The sequence below is a fragment of the Bradysia coprophila genome, assembly GCF_014529535.1.
Source record: "Bradysia coprophila strain Holo2 chromosome X unlocalized genomic scaffold, BU_Bcop_v1 contig_128, whole genome shotgun sequence".
Lineage (NCBI taxonomy): Eukaryota > Metazoa > Arthropoda > Insecta > Diptera > Sciaridae > Bradysia > Bradysia coprophila.
Window position 1 is genome coordinate 4,065,373 of NW_023503295.1, and position 21,926 is coordinate 4,087,298.

At 36.9% G+C, this 21,926-nt stretch overlaps 1 protein-coding gene across 1 annotated transcript; it reads left to right on the forward strand.

Annotated features, from left to right (window-relative positions):
* Positions 1-11,583: 11,583 nt before the first annotated feature.
* On the forward strand, positions 11,584-19,770 carry LOC119067760 (organic cation transporter protein-like). The gene is made up of 4 exons (XM_037170893.1): positions 11,584-12,193; positions 18,051-18,234; positions 18,301-18,559; positions 18,627-19,770. Exons 1-4 carry the CDS (start codon positions 11,859-11,861, stop codon positions 19,604-19,606), a joined length of 1,758 nt encoding a protein of 585 aa, XP_037026788.1. The 5' UTR covers positions 11,584-11,858; the 3' UTR covers positions 19,607-19,770.
* Positions 19,771-21,926: the final 2,156 nt, after the last annotated feature.

Genomic DNA, 21,926 nt, shown 5'->3' on the forward strand with positions numbered 1-21,926 from the left:
AGCGATGTTTTACACCCAATAAAAATGAGTCTACTAAAAAGTGCTAGAAAGATGGCATATTTCTTACCTAAATCGTGTGAATTACTGCCCTCGCTTCGCTCTGGTCGCAATATTTACGCTCGTTCAAATATTCCCTTTCATAAGCTTTTTAAGCATGGGAAAAATTCTTTTAAGAATATCCAATAGTCCAATAAAAATCCAATCTTCAAACTTAACTACCCACTGGTCGGAACCACCAGAAAATAATTAATGTCATGTACATCCATGCTTAAACTTACTTTCAAAACTCACCGAATGAACTAAGACCCATGTACCTCCAAACCACAGACTACCTAAATCCATATCTCTATAAACAGTACACGTGATTACCTTTCTAATGACGCGCCACACGGCTCGTGTAACTGGAGAAACTTTTGTAAGAAAAGTGCAAGTTTTTAGTTTTTGATCACCTTTCACCAGCCACACAAGCTTCGAAGAATTTTTTTGAAAGTGCTTTTGGCTTCTAGGGTTGAAGTCCGTTCTAGGCACATATAAAAAATTCCACATATAAAAAATGCGACCGATTTCGGTAGGCTGTTTTTTCAAAGAATCCCTATAAAGAATTACTTAAGTTATCGCGGCAGCAAGTGTACGCACGTTTTCTGTATTTAACGTTTTACGCCAATGTAGCACATTTTCAATCATTTCATCATATTGAACTTAGCGTTATGTACATTAAGGTTATTTTCTGTCATAAAACCCTGACTTTCACATTAAATGCAAAATATTTTTGAATTTTTTTAAAGAATTTTTTAGGAATTTTTTAAGAATTTTTAAGAATTTTTAAGAATTTTTAAGAATTTTTAAGAATTTTTAAGAATTTTTATGAATTTTAAGAATTTTTTAAGAATTTTTAAGAATTTTGAGAAATTTTAGAATTATTTAAGAATTTTTAGAATTTTGAGAACTGAAATTCCCAATAATAAGCCCTACTAGGTAAACCAACTCCGACAAAAAATAATTGTGAATAGCGTGTCATATCAAGGGTGTAGACACAAGAAATCGAAAAAGACTAATATTTTTCGTCCTGAAGGGGTGACAATATTAGGTACAGTATTAAGTAACAGTTTAGTTTTTCACACAATATTTATGATTCCCGCATCTCCTTGAATTTAGTATGAAGTGAATTTTCCCAATATATTGGGTATTAAAATTATTTTATAAATTTATTAAATTTCAACACCCTGAAGCATAAATAATTTCCTGATGGGTTTTAAATTCTCTCCACTATGCGGCAAACAATTTTTTTTTGTATACATATTCAAAAGTAATGTATAATGCTAATGCACATCGTTCGGTTGGATAATATGCTTTATCAAAATGTGTGTGTGTGCTGGTATGAGGTAATAAATGCGTGATAGAAATTCTATTCAAATATTTATTTTGCCCGAAGGAGCCTCGTTTAACGAGTAACTTTTTGGTAAGAACATTGGTAAAATATGTTTTTCGATGATGGAGGAAAAATTATTAACCACTGATCACACATTGATGTTATATGGACAAATGGATTTGGGTTTCCAGTCGTAGTTTTTTTTTTATCTCATACTATTTTCTATTAAAAATTAAAAATTCAAATATTTAACTGCCTTAGTGATAGTTTAACGTTTACGCAATAGAACAATAGAAAATGCAACATAATTGTCTATTTCATCAACTCAAAATTGCTCGTGTGTATACGATTTTCACTAGCTCAGTTCCTGTCACATTTGATCAATTTAACAGCAGCTCTTTCGTGTAGTTTCGTTTTTCGACAATATCTCAACTGTTTTTGGTCCAAATCACTCTAACAAAAATGTTATCGTATGACTTCAGAGGGACTCTTTTGAAAAACAGCCTACCGAAATCGGACGCATTTTCCAGTGGACTTTTTTATATTTGCCTAGAAAGGACTTCGACCCTAGAGCCCAAAACCACTTTCAAAAAAATTCTTCGAAGCTTTTATGGCTGGTGAAAATTGATCAAAAACCGAAAACTTGCACTTTTCTTACCAAAATTTCTCCGGGTACACGAGCCGTACAGGTTCGTGTGGGGTGTCATTAGAAAGGTAATCACATGTACTATTGAGCCGAATAGAGACTCATTGGTTTTAAAATTAATCCACACTGAAATATGTGCAGTTGAAGTTTTCAAGCAAAAACTTGCACTTTCCTTACCAACATTTCTCCAGTTACACGAGCCGTACATGGTGGTGTGGGGTATCATTTGAAAGGTAATTTTATGTGCTTTTGGGCCAAATAGGGTCTTATGGGGGTTTGAAAGCATCTACGATTAAATATGAGAAGTTGAAATGTTTAAGTGCCCATATTTCATCGCATATGCATCCAAACCCCATAGGACCCTATTTTGCCCAAAAGCGCATAAAATTACCTTTTAAATGATACCCCACACCACCATGTGCGGCTCGTGTAACTAGAGAAATATTGGTAAGAAAAGTGCAAGTTTTCTGTTGAAAACTTCAACTGCACATATTTCAGTGTGGATTAATTTTAAAACCAATGAGTCTCTATTCGGCTCAATAGTACATGTGATTACCTTTCTAATGACACCCAACACGACCCTGTACGGCTCGTGTACCTGGAGAAATTTTGGTAAGAATTTTCGCAAATTTTCAGCTTTCGATCACCTTTCACCAGCCATAAAAGCTTCGAATAATTTTTTTGAGAGTGGTTTTGGCTTCTAGGGTCGAAGTCCTTTCTAGGTACCTATAAAAAGTTCCACTAGAAAACACGCCCGATTTCGGTAGGCTGTTTTTCAAAAGAATCCCTCTCAGCAAACTTTGTCTGTCAGGAAAGGTTTTTCATGAAATGAAATGACCTATTTGTCATATCATTTTTCTCTCATTTTTTCACATATATATTTTTAACGTATCGTGATCAGATAGATGCTAATATAGTGTGAAAATGAACATTCACATCACCCAACACGGCTTTGTTGAAAAGAGATCGTCCCAAACAAATCTCATGGAATATGTTTCGTTGGTAGCCGATGCCATAGTGGGTGGCGGTCAGGTAGACACTATTTATACGGACTTCGCTAAGGCCTTTGACAAAGTAGACCATAACATTCTTTTGAACAAGCTCAGTTCGTTTGGAGTGTCTGTGAATATGGTAAGATGGTTTTCGAGTTATCTGTGCAACAGGACCCAATTCATTGTCATAGGTGGCTCAAAGTCTGATAGCATTGTACCTTCTTCTGGTGTCCCGCAAGGATCTATTCTTGGTCCATTGTTATTCGTTGTTTTTATTAATGACCTGCTATCGTCGCTTTCGTCGTGTTCCGGTTTTGCGGACGATTTGAAACTATTTAGAGAGATTAAGTCAACTTATGACTGTGACTTACTGCAGGAAGACTTAAGAAAGATCGTTGAATGGTGCGAGGCGAATAAGATGGTACTGAACGTTAAAAAATGTGCGATCAAGGTCGACTACGCATAGGAGAAATAAGGTGATATTCCACTATGCAATTGGAGACGAGACGTTGGAAAGGGTGTCGAAGAAAAAAGACCTTGGAGTAATTATGGACGACAAATTATCATTCAAGGATCATGTTGATTTCATCACTCGTAAGTCTTATCAGATGATTGGTTTCATATTTCGATGTGGTCGATATTTCTCGAGTCAAAGTAGTATGAGGCTGTTATATACGTCCCTGGTTAGGAGTCGTTTGGAATACTGTTCTACGGTCTGGAATCCATTTTACGAGAACGCCAGTGATCAATTGGAAAGAGTTCAACGGAAATTCACCCGGATGTTCTATTTTAAATTTGGAATTGAAAGCCCGAGACCGCCATATCATGAACGCTTAAAGCATATGAATCTACATTCGTTAGAAACTCGTCGTCTGGAATTGGATGAAATGATGTTGTTCAAACTGGTACATAATCATGTTGATTCGTCACTTAGCAATCAAATAAATCATCATCAACCGTCAAGAAGTACCAGGCATAACCCGACTTTTTACCTTCCGCACATGGTCACGAATATTCAATTGAACTCCCCGATAAATCGTATTCAGCGTAATCACATGCAATTTTTTAAAGATTTAGATGTGCTTGGTTCGGGAATATCGGCATTTAAGAAGGCAATAAAAGAATCGTTTGATTGGTAATGACTTTACTGCTTGATTCGTTTTAATGATGTTCTGATGAATTTTTAGGTCTTATCTGATTTCTAATTTGTTTTACGATTGTAATTCTAAGATGCTGTATTGAATCTAGATATTATATTGATAAGTGACTGACTTGTTATTGGGCTCAGGCCTGTTAATTTGGTCAATAAATGAAAAAAATAAAAAAAATAAAAATAACGACTGGGTCTTTTCGAAACGACGTCCCAGTCGTACTATATTACCATCTGTCTGATCTTGACGATCTTTGCTAATATTGTTGCCAGCTTACACCTAAAGTGCCAATCAGAGAAATGTTAAGTTGGTACCAACTTAACAATTCTCTAATACCGATAGGTTTTCGTAAAAAAGCTTCTGCGAGATAAAAATTGCTCAACCGTAGCGACCCAACCCTGCTTAACCCAATTTTTATCTCTATTACATTACTGTCACTCTAGCTCTTATACATGCGGTCTATTTATTTAGATTTCAATTGAAATTTAAAGAATAACAAATTAACTCACAAAAACACACTAATTTACTCAAGCGATTTATCATTAACTTCAACGATGTGTTGAATTTTTAATTAACTAGTTTATCCGACAGAAATTTATTAACAGCATTCCAATCTTGCTACATATCATAGTCTATTTACAGCAACATATAGAAAGGGATAAAATTTATTAAATTTGTGCAGTTTGATGTGTATAAAATATTTTATAATAAATTAATGCAAGAAGCTTTAAGCACAATGTGCAGAGTATTTAATTAAACTGTGCTTTCGGTATGCCACCCGTATAAAGAGACCTATTGTGTTTGGTATGATTCATGGAATTAATTTGTCGCTAACGATTTCTAGCGCACATGCTCTAGCATAAATTGCTTGGCAAAATCTTGAATATTACTTCAATTTATGGCATCATCTATGGAATACAACCCGTAGAAAATGATATGAGTGAAATAACACATTTCCGTCACAAAGATATTTCAAATGCATTTATTTTCGAAAAATGTCGAATGCATTTTCATATTTTGTTGCATGTCTGTCTCTAGTCTATTTTCGAAGCATTAGGATTTAATGCAGTGCTTTACAACAAGGAAGGAGAATGAGCTTTTGCAAGGAAACTTCGATATGCTGGCACCAATGAAATAGAATGCCTAGAGAGATCACGTGATCGTCTCACCGTCACAGCTTCTGAAGTTATGAATTATGAAAGTAGTTACCGAGCCTAAGTTGGACGCAACTAAATCGAATAAAAAGCGGACACGGTTGCTGTGCCGACACGATATGAGTGTGTTGAGCGACAAACCATGGATAACCTTGCCTGTGATATCCACAGATTCGAAGGCGACTTGACCGAGTTAAACAATGTTAGCGACCGTGCAGCAAAATGGCTGGCTGAGTTGAATGTGTTGATGTGTCAACTCAACCACTGTAATCTTGTTAAACTGATCCACTAGTGGTAATGGTGATCCTTTTCTGGTTAATTTTTTAAACGTCTTCCACGGTGCGGTTTAACAACTTTATTTTGAAAGGTGCACCATCGCTTCTTTTGCATAAAAATTTTGGTTAGGCTAAGAATGAAAAATCTAAATTCTCATTTACCAAAAAAGTTTTGTGTGGAATCATTTGCAACCCACAACACTGTCAAATCAAAAAATATGTCGAATTTCATTTTTCTCTCCCTGTAGCTTCTTTTGTTCTTAAGCACACTCAAACAGACAAAACGTGTGCTCACTATAAAGCACTTTAAAACGAGCCGTCAGAACAGTCAGAGCATTTGCTGCGACTGAGCCCCGTACGAACCCGTACATCTATTGCGCACGTGACCCTAGTGCGTCTGTCACCCTAGTTGAAGTCAAATTATTATGAAATGTGTACATCTTACAAATTGCGCATAGCGCAATTACGAAGCCCCGTACGACGTTCCTTTCAAATGTAACACAAATTTCAAGTTGACCTAAAATTTTAATTTATTGAGAGGCCTAAGGCCTAGTTACGGCCTTAGTCCAACGACCCAAATTTAATTTTTTTTTCAACATCATTATATTCGGCCTTCCATTACCTTCCAAATGAAACAAAAATTAGGAAAATCGGACGAAATTTACTCGAGATATATGCACTTAGGGCCGAGTAGCGGGCTTAGTCCAAGGACCCAAATTTAATTTTTTTTTCCAACAATATTCTATTTGGTGTTCGATTACCTTTCAAATGAAACAAAATTTAGGAAAATCGGATCAAATTTACTCGAGGTATATGCAAAACACACTTAGGGCCGTGGAGAGGCCTTAGTCCAAGGACCCAAATTTTAATTTTTTTTTAACAACATTCTATTCCTCGTTCGATTACTTTTCAAATGAAACAAAAATTAGGAAAATCGGATCAAATTTACTCGAGTTATATGCAAAATACACTTAGGGCCGAGGAGCGGCCTCAGTCCAAGGACCTAATTTTCAAACATTTTTCTCACCACATTCTATTCGGTATTCAATTACCTTTCATATTAGACAAAAACTAGCAAAATTGGATGAGATTTACTCGATTTATGTGCAAAAAACACTTAGGGCCGAGGAGCGGCCTCAGTCCAAGGACCCAAATTTCAAACATTTTTCTCACCACATTCTATTTGGTATTCAATTACCTTTCATATTAGACAAAAACTAGCAAAATTGGATGAGATTTACTCGATTTATGTGCAAAAAACACTTAGGGCCGAGGAGCGGCCTCAGTCCAAGGACCCAAATTTAAAACGTTCTTCGCCACGTTATATTCGGGCTTCGATTACCTTTCAAATGAAACAAAAATCACGAAAAAAGGATGAAATTTACTCGAGCTATATGCAAAATACACTTAGGGCCGAGTAGCCTTTCACTTCTAGGGCCCTAACTCACAGGCCATTCACCCGATTTTAATAAACTTTTTTTTCCTGGATCGGTATCAACATTACCTATCTTTTGCCGTTTCATTTACATTTCCAACGTTTTTTGCCGTAAATATCCCCAAAAGACCTTAAAGCACTTAGGCGGCCCTAACTCACGAAGGGCCGACCTAAATATGCCCATCTTCGAACTGAGCCTCACTATTTTGACTATCTTTCAGGGAAAAAAAAATTCGGATTTGATTTACTCAAGATATCGACGTGACGGACAGACAAAATTTTTATTGCGGATTCGTCATCTATGAACATAGGCAAACACTTTGCCCTTACCGTCTGCTTCGAATTCCATCAATTACACACGGCATCGTAATCCTATAAGCCCCTTTGTACTTCGTACGGAGCTAAAAACAGAAAGGTTTAGTCAAAAGTTTTCCTAGGGATGCTTTTGCTATGTGCTATGCATGTATAAACGTACAAATCAAAACAGACGTTCAAATATAATTTTAATTTTACTAAAGAAGTTTACGAAATTAATTTTATATCAAATATTATGAGAATTCATGACAAGTAACTGAAAAACTTCTGATTATTCATTATTGTAAACCGTAATTTTCAATTTCAATTCATTACGCATCTTCTATTTTTCTCTCAGATCACTCATTTATATTTACCTACTTATTAGATTAACTAGATCGTAATAACAAGCGACGTCGTCGAGGTTAGCAATCCACGAAAGCGAAATAAAAAAAAAATCAAGCTACAAGTCAGAAAGTACGTGCGTACTCTCTTTAGTATTGACTCTTTAGCAGGTGGAAGTGATAGACGGAAAGGTAGGCCATACATTTTCAAAATTTCTTCTAATTATACTTTGATACCTTCGTTGTCTTTGGTTCGAGATACAATAGATTGTGGGAACTGTTCTCGTCACTTCGGCAAAATGTAAAGCGAGCGGATTGACGCAAGGGACTGGACAAGATTGTGCTTACGAAGTGACAGGAGATAGACTAGCCGACAGCGTCAATCAGTGACAGTCATGAGAAATATTGATCAAATCCTCGCTCTATTACGATACGAAGGATTTTTTTAAATTATTTATTTTATTCACTCAAGTTTATCAGTTTTCCAAAAAAAAAATTGACTGGAAACAATTACCAAAAAAATCTGCGTCGCAAAGTAGCAGATTGTCAGGAACAGACCAGCAAGAAAATTTATCTGCCACATGCGACGAAGATTTTTTTGGTAAAAATTATTTGGTAGAAGATGAGAAAAACTAAGCCAGCTTGTTTGAACTAATTGGGTGTAAAATTTAATTTTTGCGTAACGAAGCTGAACTCGTCAACTCTAGCGATATCATTCATTTTAGAAATTGTACCTCAAAGACTGCGTCACACTTTTCTCGAAGAGATTTTTGTTGGGATATCAGTCGTTTTAGAAGTGTAGTCAACACTGCTTTTTAGAACAGTTCTAATTAACAAATTTGACGAAATTCGAAAATTTGACGAATTCCGAAAATTTGACGAAATTCGCAAATTTGACGAAAATCAGCTACCTGAAAGTGACCAAATATTTCCAGCTGCCCAACATACCCTCAAATTGACCAAATTTTTCCAGCTGCCCAACATACCCTGAAAGTGACCAAATTTTTCCAGCTGCCCATACCCTGAAAGTGACCAAATATTTCCAGCCACCCAACATACCCCGAAAGTGACCAAATTTTTCTAATTGCCCACCATGTAAACCGTAATATTCATAAACTTTGAATTTTGAAATTTTGACCGAATTGCAACCAACTTCACAACAATAATAACAACATTTCCATCACAAAATGGCTGTATACATTTTGATATGAGAGAAATTGTTCCGAAAATTAATTAATTAATTCACCAAAATTCTGATTTTTCCTGGGATAATGATGAATGAAACTTAATTTCTAATTCACGCCGTAAGTGTGCCTAAAATTGAATTTTAAGTGAATTTAAGTTCGATGAAAAAGCGAACCGAAAAATACATTTCGAATGACGACTTGGAAAACGCAATATCTCCGGCTTCCGAGCACTTTGGTAGGCGTGTGATAACTCATTTTCTTTGTATTTCAAGTGAGAATATTTTTAAAATATGTTGGTTACGATATTGGACATTTTGGCGAAAGTAAAAATCTCGCCTATGCATAGTTGGCGCGTCTCAAAAAATTTTCTTCGTTCTTTTTAGCCCCGTACGAAGTACAAAGGGGCTTATAGGATTACGATGCCGTGTGTAATTGATGGAATTCGAAACAGACGGTAAGGGCAAAGTGTTTGCCTATGTTCATAGATGACGAATCTGCAATAAAAATTTTGTCTGTCCGTCTGTCCGTCTGTCACGTCGATATCTTGAGTAAATCAAATCCGATTTCAAAAATTTTTTTTTCTCTGAAAGATAGTCGAAATAGTGAGGCTAAGTTCGAAGATGGGCATATTCGGGTCGGCCCTTCGTGAGTTAGGGCCACCTAAGTGGGTGTCGGGGAATCTCGCACACGCGATCATAGTATGCGTCCTTTTACGACATGTAACGAAAAGTCATGACTGGGCGAGATTCACCACTTAGAGGTGAATCTCGCACACCATGAATTTGTGTGGTGTGCGAGATTACCCTACCCCCCTAAGTGATTTAAGGTCTTTTGGTGATATTTATGGCAAAATAAACGATGGAAATGTAAATGATAGGTATTGTCAATACCAATCCAGGAAAAAAACGTTTTTTAAAATCGGGTGAGTGGACCGTGAGTTAGGGCCTTAGAAGTGAAATGCTACTAGGGCCCTATGTGTATTTTACATACAACTCGAGTAAATTTCATCCGTTTTTCGTAATTTTTGTTTCATTTGGAAGGTAATCAAAGGCCGAATAGAATGTAGTTGAAAAAAAAATTAAATTTGGGTCCTTGGTCTAAGGCCACTATTAGGGCCCTATGTGTATTTTACATACAACTCGAGTAAATTTCATCCGTTTTTCGTAATTTTTGTTTCATATGGAAGGTAATCAAAGGCCGAATAGAATGTTGTTGAAAAAAAATTAAATTTGGGTCCTTGGTCTAAGGCCACTACTAGGGCCCTATGTGTATTTTACATATAACTCGAGCAAATTTCATCCGTTTTTCGTAATTTTTGTTTCATTTGGAAGGTAATCAAAGGCCGAATAGAATGTAGTTGAAAAAAATTTAAATTTGGGTCCTCGGACTGAGGCCGATACTAGGCCCTTCAAAAAATAAAATTTTAGGGCGATTTGAAATTTTTGTTTCATTTGAAAGGGACGTCGTACGGGGCTTCGTAATTGCGCTATGCGCAATTTGTAAGATGTACACATTTCATAATAATTTTACATTAACTACATTAACCGGCGCAATAGGCTTACGGTCAAAGTAGGGTGACAGACGCACTAGGGTCACGTACGCAATAGATATACGGGTTTGTACGGGGCTCAGTCGAAGCAAACGCTCCGACTGTTCTGATGGCTCGTTTTGGAAGTTAGACTGCGTCAAGTCCTCCGCTATCGCTCCGGACATGATTCACGTATCTGTTGTGGACGGTATATTTTAGGCAATTTTGCTAGTAAATGTAGCCCGATCGAAGTGGGTCGAAATGCCAAGTGATACCAAACGAACAAACAAACAATTGTTGATGATTCAGTCGTTACTGGCCATACACACAGCGACGTACGTTACGTATCGAATTTCTTTTGATATATTTTTGTCATATTTGAAAGAGAACAAAAACAAATTCGATATGTACGGTATTGACGCAAGTTAATTTTAAGCCGGTGATATTGTTGTTGACTTGGCTGCGTCCCTTCAAAACACTCTATTAACATTCAACATATTTCCGTTCCCAATCAAGAAAACTACCAGAAGCATTGCTGCTGGTTAAAATTATTAAACTTTATATTATTAACTTATATTAACAATTAGATTGGACCGTGTGAACATAACTAATTAGCTGGTTTACATGTATACAAAACAACCTTTTAACAACAATTATATCGACAGACAGGTTTCGAGATCAACTTCAATTCTATATAAGTTAGAAGAAATAAATAATTAAGAATTAATGGATAAATCACGATCCACCGTCCCCAACAACAGAGCTAACTTCACAACAATATTTGTTTTACGAAATTGTTCGAACCTTGTGATTGTGATTCGGTTGTAACTGAATCCAAAAGTATAAGAAGTTATTTGCAGGCAATAGCACTTCACCCAGTACCTTGTAGTAAGAGAAATCATTCGACGAAGTGCAGATAGGTGGAAGAATTTACAAACTTTTTGTTTCCTATTGTGAAAGCCGACAAACTATTATGAAGATGTTGCTCGCGAATACCTAACTTTGCCTTGAAAACACAAGACCGACTGTAAGAGTGTAACAGTAACTATTTTAAAATGATATGAATATCGCAGGTGTCTGCGAATAGTCACTTCGCACGAATATGAATATAAAAGTAACTAATTATGGATCAGTACCTTAACCGCTGCTAACACGTACATCAAATATTAAGAGTAAATACGAAAGGATTATAAATAATCAATGTCCATTCCAACGGTGGGTTACTGTTGCTGAAACATTGATAAGTAAACGTCTGTGAAAATACGCGATTTCGCATTGAAATTTGAATTTAAGTCCGCCAAAGCTTAGTAAATTAAAAAGAAAGTTTTATGGAGTCTTTTACATACACACAACATTACAAAGTCTACATATTCGGGAGCATTGTCCGGGAGAATTTCGATCCAACCATAATTATTTTAAAATAATTTTAACATCAACAATTTCCAATTAATCACGTCACACACTGAACACACTGAACATTAAAATGGCCAATAATATCAACGATAATTTGAAGAAAAGTTCAACCATTCAATTAACGGCATTTGATAATCGAGCCTTCAAAGCGGATGAATATGAAAATCCGAAAGCAATTAATTCGAATGGCGCGCACACAGTGGATAATACAAATGCAATGCACTTTGATGACCTGTTGCCGTATATCGGCGAATTTGGACGATATCAGAAAATTTTGTTTCTATTAATGATGCCGTTTTCGTTTTTTCTGGCATTTGTTTATTCTACCCAGATTTTCATAACATTGGTGCCAGAACAGCACTGGTGCCGTATACCCGAGTTGGAGAATTTAACTGTTGCCGAGAGGTATGTAACAAAAAATGGATTTTATGCAACCGTATTAATTGACCTGCGAGAATGACAGGTTTTCATTTTAACTGTTATCTCGTAATTTATTCTCTATTTCATCTCATATAATAACTAGGCCCCACCTCTTGGGTGGGTCAGGTCCCTTGACTGGCTTTTTTCTATAATTCCAGTCTTAGTTTTCTAACCATTTTTAAATGAGATCACAAAATTAAAGTCACATGAAAAGGTGATGTCTCTTTTATTCAGAAAACAGCAGTCATCACATGCTTCATTTTACTCATATTTATTTAATTTCCTGAAGAAACAAAAAGAGCTATGAGTTGAAGGTCCAGCGAGCGATGTCTTACTCCTAATATTTGAGTCTCCTATATAGTCTACTAAAAGCGCTGAACAGGTGGCGCATTTCTTGCCTACCTCTTAAAAAAAAACTCATGTGAATTACGGCCCTCGCTTCACTCTGGCAAAATTCACACTCGTGCAAACACTTCAGGAACGAAAAAATTTCTTTTAAGAACACGATTTCACGCAAAAATTGTCGTATATCGATTACCAGTCCAATAAAGTCAAAGGTTCGAATTTAACCACACGAATTACGATACTGGTCGAAAACACTTAATATTTTCAAATCTGCGATTTTTGAAGCCTCCGAGAATTACTCAAGTTATCGAGTTATCAAGCAAGCAAGATTGTTCTAGACTTCTAGATTGTTCGACCAGAAATCCAGATTCACTTACTCGTCGAAAAAATTTTTTTTCTGGAAATCCGTTGCAAAAATGTCGTGGTAACAAGTTGTGTTTACAATTATACTCCAACCTCACTACTCCAATATTACTCTTTTTCGAACTTAAAATCGGGTAAAAATTACTTAAGTTATCACGATAACAAGGAAAAGCGTCTGAGTATAATTTCTCCCATATCTTGTAACAACGATCACAAAATTATATTCACATGAAAGATCAATGTCTCTTTTATTTAGAAAACAGCAGCCATCACATCCTTCATTTTACACAAATTTAATATAATTTTCTGCAGAAACAAAAAGAGCTATGAGTTGCTGGCCCAGCGAGCGATGTTTTGCTATTTTGCTCTATTACGAGTCTTTTTTATTGTCTCCTAAAAAGCGCTATGAGTGTCAAATATCAGAAAACATACAAAACATACGCTCTGAGTGGAAGATCCAGCGAGGTACGTTTAACACCTAATATGAGTCTCCTATATAGTCTACTAAAAGCGCTGAAAAGGTGGCGTATTTCCTGCCTACCTCTTGAAAAAATATAACTCGTGTGAATTACGGCCCTCGCTTCGCTCTGGCCGCAAAGTTCACACTCGTTCAAACATTTTACGAACGAAAAAAATTCTTTTAAGAATACAGATTTCACGTAAAAATTGTCGTATGTCCTAGATTACTAGTCCAATTAAATTCCAATGTTCGAGTTTAACCACATGAATTACGCTACTGGTCGAAATTGATTTTTGATACCTCTTGAATTACTCGAGCTATCGGTTTCTCAAGCAAGCAAGCAAAAACTCTTTTGGGAAGTACTTCATAATTGTTAGACCAGAAATCCAGAATTTCACAACTCGTCAAATAAGAAATTTTTCTGGAAATCCGTTGCAAAAATGTTGTTGTATAACAAGTTATGTTTACAATTACTCCAAACTCACTACTCCAATATCATTCTCTGTCAATTAAAACAAAAAATTTGAAAATCTGGTAAAAATTACTCAAGTTATCGCGCAGTAACAAGAGAAAGCGTCTATGTAGAATTTCTCCCATCTCGTTGTTCGAACATTATCCATCTGCAAACTCAGCCTCAAGAGTTTCAATCTTCGTCGATTAAGACAAAATCTTTGAAAATCGGATAAGAATTATGGAATTTATCGCGGTAACAAGGAATAAAATTCTCTTGAGAATTACTCCCATCTCATTATCCCAATATTGCCCATCTACGAACTTAACCTCATGATTTTCATTCTCCGTCGATTAAAACCAAAATTTTGCAAATCGGTAAAGAATTACTCGAGTTATCGAGTCCACAAGTGTTCGGACGTTTTCTGTATTTAACGTTTTTTGCCAATGTAGAACATTTTCAAAATATCAAAGTAAACTTAGCGTTACGGACATTTAAGGGTATTTTCTTTCATAAGACCCTGACTTTCAGTCAAGGGAATAAGACCCTGACTTTCAGTCAAGGGAATAACATAATAGCATCCATACGTCCGAACAAAAGGGGATGAGAAGACTGTAGGTGGGTAAAATATGTGAATCAATAATTTTTTTGGTATTTTGGAAGGTTTAAAGCTAGGCTGTATATTGTTGGAGAGGTCACGCCGACCACCATTTTATTAGATATCAGATAATTACACATGACTTCAGACGAAAAAAATCTTATAAAAAAAATCACCACGGCGAGGATGATCATCACGAGTGTCGCCTGCGCATCTGTGTACCCAACAATATACAGAATTTATAAGTAACAGTTGTTGTTCATCTCTAGGACCATTTCGTCGTAACGTCATAGACATTAGACTCTTTTCGAATGAATTTGTTTTTGTTTTTTTCATTTGGTTCACATTGTTTTTCGATAAAAATAGAAACTACGGACCAGAAACTCTGTAACCTCAAGCATTTTATGTGATTTCAGACTGCAAATATTTTATTTTTGTGTCAGAAAGTCTGAAAAGAATTACTCTATCGAAACTGCCATCACAAAACGATATTTTTTGTAAGCAAAAACGAGACAACAAAATAGGGGAATGACGCATTTGACACATCACAGAAGAATAAATTTTCGATTATACATTCTAGTTGAGAGAAAACAGAGCGCGTACAATACAAAATCTATTACATCACTCGGGATAAAAATGAAAAAAGTCTCGTGACTACGGCTTCTCCTCTGATCAACAAAATTTACACTACTTTTCAACTTGTTATCCCTTCTTATGTAAAAAACTAAAAAAAACGAGCCATCAGAACAGTCGGAGCGTTTGCTGCGACTGAGCCCCGTACAAACCCGTATATCTATTGCGTACGTGACCCTAGTGCGTCTGTCACCCTACTTTGACCGTAAGCCTATTGCGCCGGTTAATGTAGTTAAAGTAAAATTATTATGTAATATGTACATCTTACAAATTGCACATAGCGCAATTACGAAGCCCCGTACGACGTTCCTTTCAAATGAAACAAAAATTTCAAATCGCCCTAAAATTTTATTTTTTTGAAGGGCCTAGTATCGGCCTCAGTCCGAGGACGCAAATTTAAATTTTTTTTCAACTACATTCCATTCGGCCTTTGATTACCTCCCAAATGAAACAAAAATTACGAAAAACGGATGAAATTTGCTCGAGTTATATGTAAAATACACATAGGGCCCTAGTATCGGCCTCAGTCCGAGGATCCAAATTTAATTTTTTTTTCAACTACATTCTATTCGGCCTTTGATTACCTCCCAAATGAAACAAAAATTACGAAAAACGGATGAAATTTGCTCGAGTTGTATGTAAAATACACATAGGGCCCTAGTAGCGGCCTTAGGCCAAGGACCCAAATTTAATTTTTTTTCAACAACATTCTATTCGGCCTTTGATTACCTTCCAAATGAAACAAAAATTACGAAAAACGAATGAAATTTGCTCGAGTTATATGTAAAATACACATAGGGCCCTAGTATCGGCCTCAGTCCGAGGACCCAAATTTAATTTTTTTTTCAACTACATTCTATTCGGCCTTTGATTACCTCCCAAATGAAACAAAAATTACGAAAAACGGATGAAATTTGCTCGAGTTATATGTAAAATACACATAGGGCCCTAGTAGTGGCCTAAGTCCAAGGACCCAAATTTAATTTTTTTTCAACAACATTCTATTCGGCCTTTGATTACCTTCCAAATGAAACAAAAATTACGAAAAACGGATGAAATTTGCTCGAGTTATATGTAAAATACACATAGGGCCCTAGTAGTGGCCTAAGTCCAAGGACCCAAATTTAATTTTTTTTCAACAACATTCTATTCGGCCTTTGATTACCTTCCAAATGAAACAAAAATTACGAAAAACGGATGAAATTTACTCGAGTTATATTGAAAATACACATAGGGCCCTAGTAGCGGCCTTAGGCCAAGGACCCAAATTTAATTTTTTTTCAACAACATTCTATTCGGCCTTCGATTACCTTCCAAATGAAACAAAAATTACGAAAGACGGATGAAATTTACTCGAGTTATATTGAAAATACACATAGGGCCCTAGTAGCGGCCTTAGGCCAAGGACCCAAATTTAATTTTTTTTCAACAACATTCTATTCGGCCTTTGATTACCTTCCAAATGAAACAAAAATTACGAAAGACGGATGAAATTTACTAGAGTTATATTGAAAATACACATAGGGCCCTAGTAGCGGCCTTAGGCCAAGTACCCAAATTTAATTTTTTTTCAACAACATTCTATTCGGCCTTTGATTACCTTCCAAATGAAACAAAAATTACGAAAAACGGATGAAATATACTCGTGTTATATGTGAAATACACATAGGGCCCTAGTAGCGGCCTTAGGCCAAGGACCCAAATTTAATTTTTTTTCAACAACATTCTATTCGGCATTCGATTACCTTCCAAATCAAACAAAAATTACGAAAAACGAATGAAATTTACTCGAGTTCTATGTAAAATACACATAGGGCCCTAGTAGCATTTCACTTCTAAGGCCCTAACTCACGGTCCACTCACCCGATTTAAAAAAACTTTTTTTTCCTGGATTGGTATTGACAATACCTATCATTTGCCGTGTCATTTACATTTCCATCGTTTATTTTGCCATAAATATCACCAAAAGACCTTAAATCACTTAGGTGGCCCTAACTCACGAAGGGCCGACCCGAATATGCCCATCTTCGAACTTAGCCTCACTATTTCGACTATCTTTCAGGGAAAAAAACATTTTTGAAATCGGATTTGATTTACTCAAGATATCGACGTGACAGACGGACAGACGGACAGACAAAATTTTTATTGCAGATTCGTCATCTATGAACATAGGCAAACACTTTGCCCTTACCGTCTGCTTCGAATTCCATCAATTACACACGGCATCGTAATCCTATAAGCCCCTTTGTACTTCGTACGGGGCTAAAAATTACGATAACGGGACAAAATTCTTACCCTTCCATCCGCAAACGGTGATTTGAATGAATATTTGTAGATTACGTACCTATGGGAGAAATGATGGAAAATGGTTCGCCCTTGGGCGAACGTTAAAACTAAAATATCTCTAAGTTCTATCATTGTTGCAATAGTTATTTTCGCAACAAGTACGAAAAGAAGGACTTTCTATTGCCTTTACTGCGAAAAACACGAAATTTTGCTTATTTTCATACAAACATCAATATTTCGAAGTTCAATATCTCGGCCAATTCTGAAGCTGCAGTAACGTGTGATAGCTCGTTGAACTCGTATTGATGCCTAAAATATTAAAGGGTCATTAGAGTTAAGGGAGAGAAGTCAAAAAGTTGCTGTAAATATGCTCCGTCATCCTCAAAAATTTTTTGTAGTGGGCTTGCGTCACGCCCGCTTACTAACGTGCGTGCATGATTCTCGGCTATTTTATACTATTACACTAAATAGTTTATATGCGATTTAACTTCCACTTGTTGTGAGACATGCCTTCAGCACGGTCAGCAAAGTTCCACTCAGTTGAATATTCTTATCGCACGTAGAAATTTGATTTGATTTGCATCGTCGATAGTTTTACGCCACAACCATTAGAATGAGCTTTCATTTTATAGCTAAAGGCAACCAAACTTGCATCGAGGGTTGCTTCAGCTGTTTTACCAACATCTGATTGATATTCTTTTTTCAGATTAGATCTAGCCATTCCAACTGAAAACAGCAAGCACAGCAAATGTTTCATGTATGATGTGAATTTCACCGAAGCCATTTTAAATGGAACAAAGTCCGGCGATCCGTTATGGCCGAAGAAATCATGCACTTACGGCTGGGAATTCAATCACTCTGTCGTTCCTTATACGACCATTGCGTCAGAGGTAAGTCGGTTTGAAACGAAAACGCTGTCGCGCTTTATATCAATTTTTCTATAACTTCTCGAGCAGCTGGAATGGGTGTGTGACGATTCAAATAAACCAGTCATATCCCAATCGATATTCTTTTGTGGAGCAATTTGTGGTGCGCTAATATTCGGTTGGATAGCTGACCGTTACGGCAGGATTCCAGCGATGATTGGTAGTAATGTGGTAGCAGGATTAGGTGGAATTGCTACAGCCTTTTCTAACAGCTTCTGGATGTTTACACTTTGCCGATTCGTAGTAGGTTTCGCGTTTGACAACTGTTTCACTGTTATGTACATTTTGGGTATGGTGTGATTTATCAACGATCCGACCGACTAGTCGTCCATCATTTAATAAAATATTTGTTGCAGCTTTGGAATATGTAGGTCCGTCAAAACGAACTTTTGTAGCAAATATGTCCATAGCCCTGTACTTTACGGCCGGAATGTGTTCAATGCCACTGCTAGCCCTTTGGATAAACGATTGGAGACTACTAGCCATTGCCACTTCATTGCCAATGTTATCAACAGTTTTGGTCCCGTGGATTATACCAGAATCAGCTCGCTGGCTTGTATCAAAAGGGAAAATCGATCAAGCAATTGTCATTTTAAAGAAGTTCGAAAGGATCAACAAAAAAGACATCAAACCACAAATATATCAAGATTTTCGGGACACATGCCAAAAGGTTCAAGAAGAGGAGGAGTCATTCAAAAAGTATTCAGTTCTCGATCTCTTCAGAACCACGCGATTACGAAGAAACACCATTTTACTGATTCTCATTTACATGTCGATATCACTATTGTTCGACGGCTACGTGCGTAATATCGAATCGATAGGATTGGATCCGTTTATTGGATTCGGATTAGCATCCGTAACTGAACTACCAGCATCAACTTTGGTTACACTTATTCTTGACCGATGGGGAAGGCGTTGGCTAGGTTTTGGCACAATGTTTCTGAGCGGAATGTGTAGCGTCATTGCCGTTTTTATTCCCACTGGTCTGGCCACAACAATTGTAATAATTTCTGGAAGATTTTTTGTAAATTTTTCGTTCAATATTGGCATGCAATATGCAGCAGAGCTTCTTCCGACAGTTGTACGTGGTCAGGGCGTTTCGTTCATTCACCTAACGGGATACATCGCTACCATTGTGTCTCCCATCATCGTCCATTTAGGTGTTGTTTCACCAATTTTACCACTTTTGATACTCGGATTTTGTGGAATTACTGGTGGTCTACTAATATTGTTGTTGCCGGAGACCTTAGGCGAACAGTTGCCTCAGTCGTTAGATGATGGTGAACAGTTTGGATTGAATCAGAAAATGTGCCATTTTCCATGCATTGGAAAGTGACGTTTTTAAGGGTTGTATGTACTCGGGCAGTATTTTTAATGCTTTTGGCAGTAAATTTTAATTATTTTGCAGTAAAAAAAATATGTTTTGGTGGCAGTTATATTTTAATATTTTGAACTCAAATTAAGCTGAAGATGGACACCATCCGAAATAAACAAATTTTGAAAAAATCAGTTTTTTAATGTAACAATCCAATTAAATCTCGCAAAGAGGAAAGCTAATCTACGCTAATAATAATTGATGAATATAACTAAAATGTTTACAGTCGAATGTTACTGTTTTTTACGCTTATTTTCCCTATCCCAACAAAAATCTCTTCGAGAAAAGTGTGACGCAGTCTTTGAAGTACAATTTCTAAAATGAATGATATCGCTAGAGTTGACGCTTTCAGCTGCGTTACGCAAAAATTAAATTTTACACCCAATTTTAGTTCAAACAAGCTGGCTTAGTTTTTCTCATCATCTGCCAAATAATTTTTACCAAAAAAAATTTGACTGGAAACAACCAAAATTTTACCAAAAAAATCTGCGTCGCATGTGGCAGATAAATTTTCTTGCTGGTCTGTTCCTGAACATTTGCCACTTTGCGACGCAGATTTTTTTATAGCGGAGAGCGCGTCCGTATCTTTGATACACGTGCACCCTGGGTAACGCCAAATGCTCTCCAACCGCAAAATGGGAACTACTGGTGTCAGTATTACTGACGGAAAAGTCGGTTCTGCTTCTAAACCGAGCAGTCCCGGCCCATTCCACGAAGTTCCCTCGGGGCGTTGCAACCCCGCGGAATTTGATGCAAGTCGATCGGAGCTGGGAGTTCATGATTCCATCCGAAGTGGTCATACCAACCACGTACCCTACCCGAGGGTTTGTATCGGTACCACGGGAGCTGGAAGCCCCCCGAGAACCAGAGAAACTCTCGGTATCGGGCCCAGCGATGGTTGAGGAGCCTATCCTTGGCTGAAACGTGGTGGCTGTCGGTTCAATTGCGCGATATGCGCTGGGGTACTGCTCCCGGGGAAAGTGCAGTAAGGGTTGAGATGGGCTCTGGCCTCACCTTTGGTAATGTTGGTGCATGAACACCGGCATAAAAAGGTAGTTCTACCCGCTGATTGAGCGGTAATCTCGATCAAATCCTTTTTGGAAAGGAAGAGCTGTTAAGCTTATGGCAGGTAAGCTCTCTAATCTAAAGATATGTTTTCTGGGATATCAGTCGTTTTAGAAGTTTTAGAACACTGCTTTTTATAACAGTTTATAACAGAAATTCGGAAATTTGGCGAAATTTGAAAATTTGACGAAATTCGAAAATTTGACGAAAATAAAAAATTTGACGAAAATCGAAAATTTGACGAAATTCGAAAATTTGACGAAATTCGAAAATTTGACGAAATTTGAAAATTTGACGAAATTCGACGAAATTCGAAAATTTGACGAAAATCGAAAATTTGACGAAGAAAGTAATTCTCTATCTGCCACCATTCAAGAAATATCTCTAAAACCCCAATTGACCCACCCATTTCCAACTTTCGACATTTTTCACATATGCCCGTCTGTTCTACTCGTAAAACTCTGAGACTTTGCCGAAGAAAGTAATTCTCTATCTCTCATAACCAAAAAAAATATTAGTCCTTTCATCCTCCGCTCGAGTAGCTCAAAATTTGGTCCCTCTAATCACTCTAGCTCAAACGAATCTGACCCGATTTTTTTAATAATTTTTTTGTTCGAATCGTGTTACGAATACCTTTCATTTGATGGGTCGCACGCCTCTGTAGGTTTCAATACAGCTAAGCTACAGCCGAAAACGCGTTCCCGACCCTCGAAAACCACACTCAGAAACCACTTCGAGGCCAATAAAACAAAATTCTGGTTTTTCCTGGGGTAATGGCGTATCACATTTTCATTTTTATGCCCACCCTGAGGTTCCTGCAAAATTTGATGGAGATTGGCTGACTAGTTTCCGAGATCGACCGTCGATAGATAGATAGACAGATAGATAGAAACATACAGAGTAAGTTGAAAGATTTTGATTGTTTGGAAAACGTTAATTTGGTGCATTTTCTATCAAAATGACCAACTTCAAAACGATGTATCTCCGGCAATTTTAAAGTTGCATAGTCGAGTGATAGCTCGTTTTGCTCGTATTTGAAGCGCGAATAAGATAGAATAGGATTTGTGGTGATACAGGCCAAAGGAAAGAAACTTAAATTCTCGATATATAGTTGCCGCGTCTCAAAAAAATTTCTTCGTTCTTTTTTTGGAAGTTAGACTGCGTCAAGTCCTCCGCTATCGCTCCGGACATGATTACTGAAGCCAGAACGGGTATT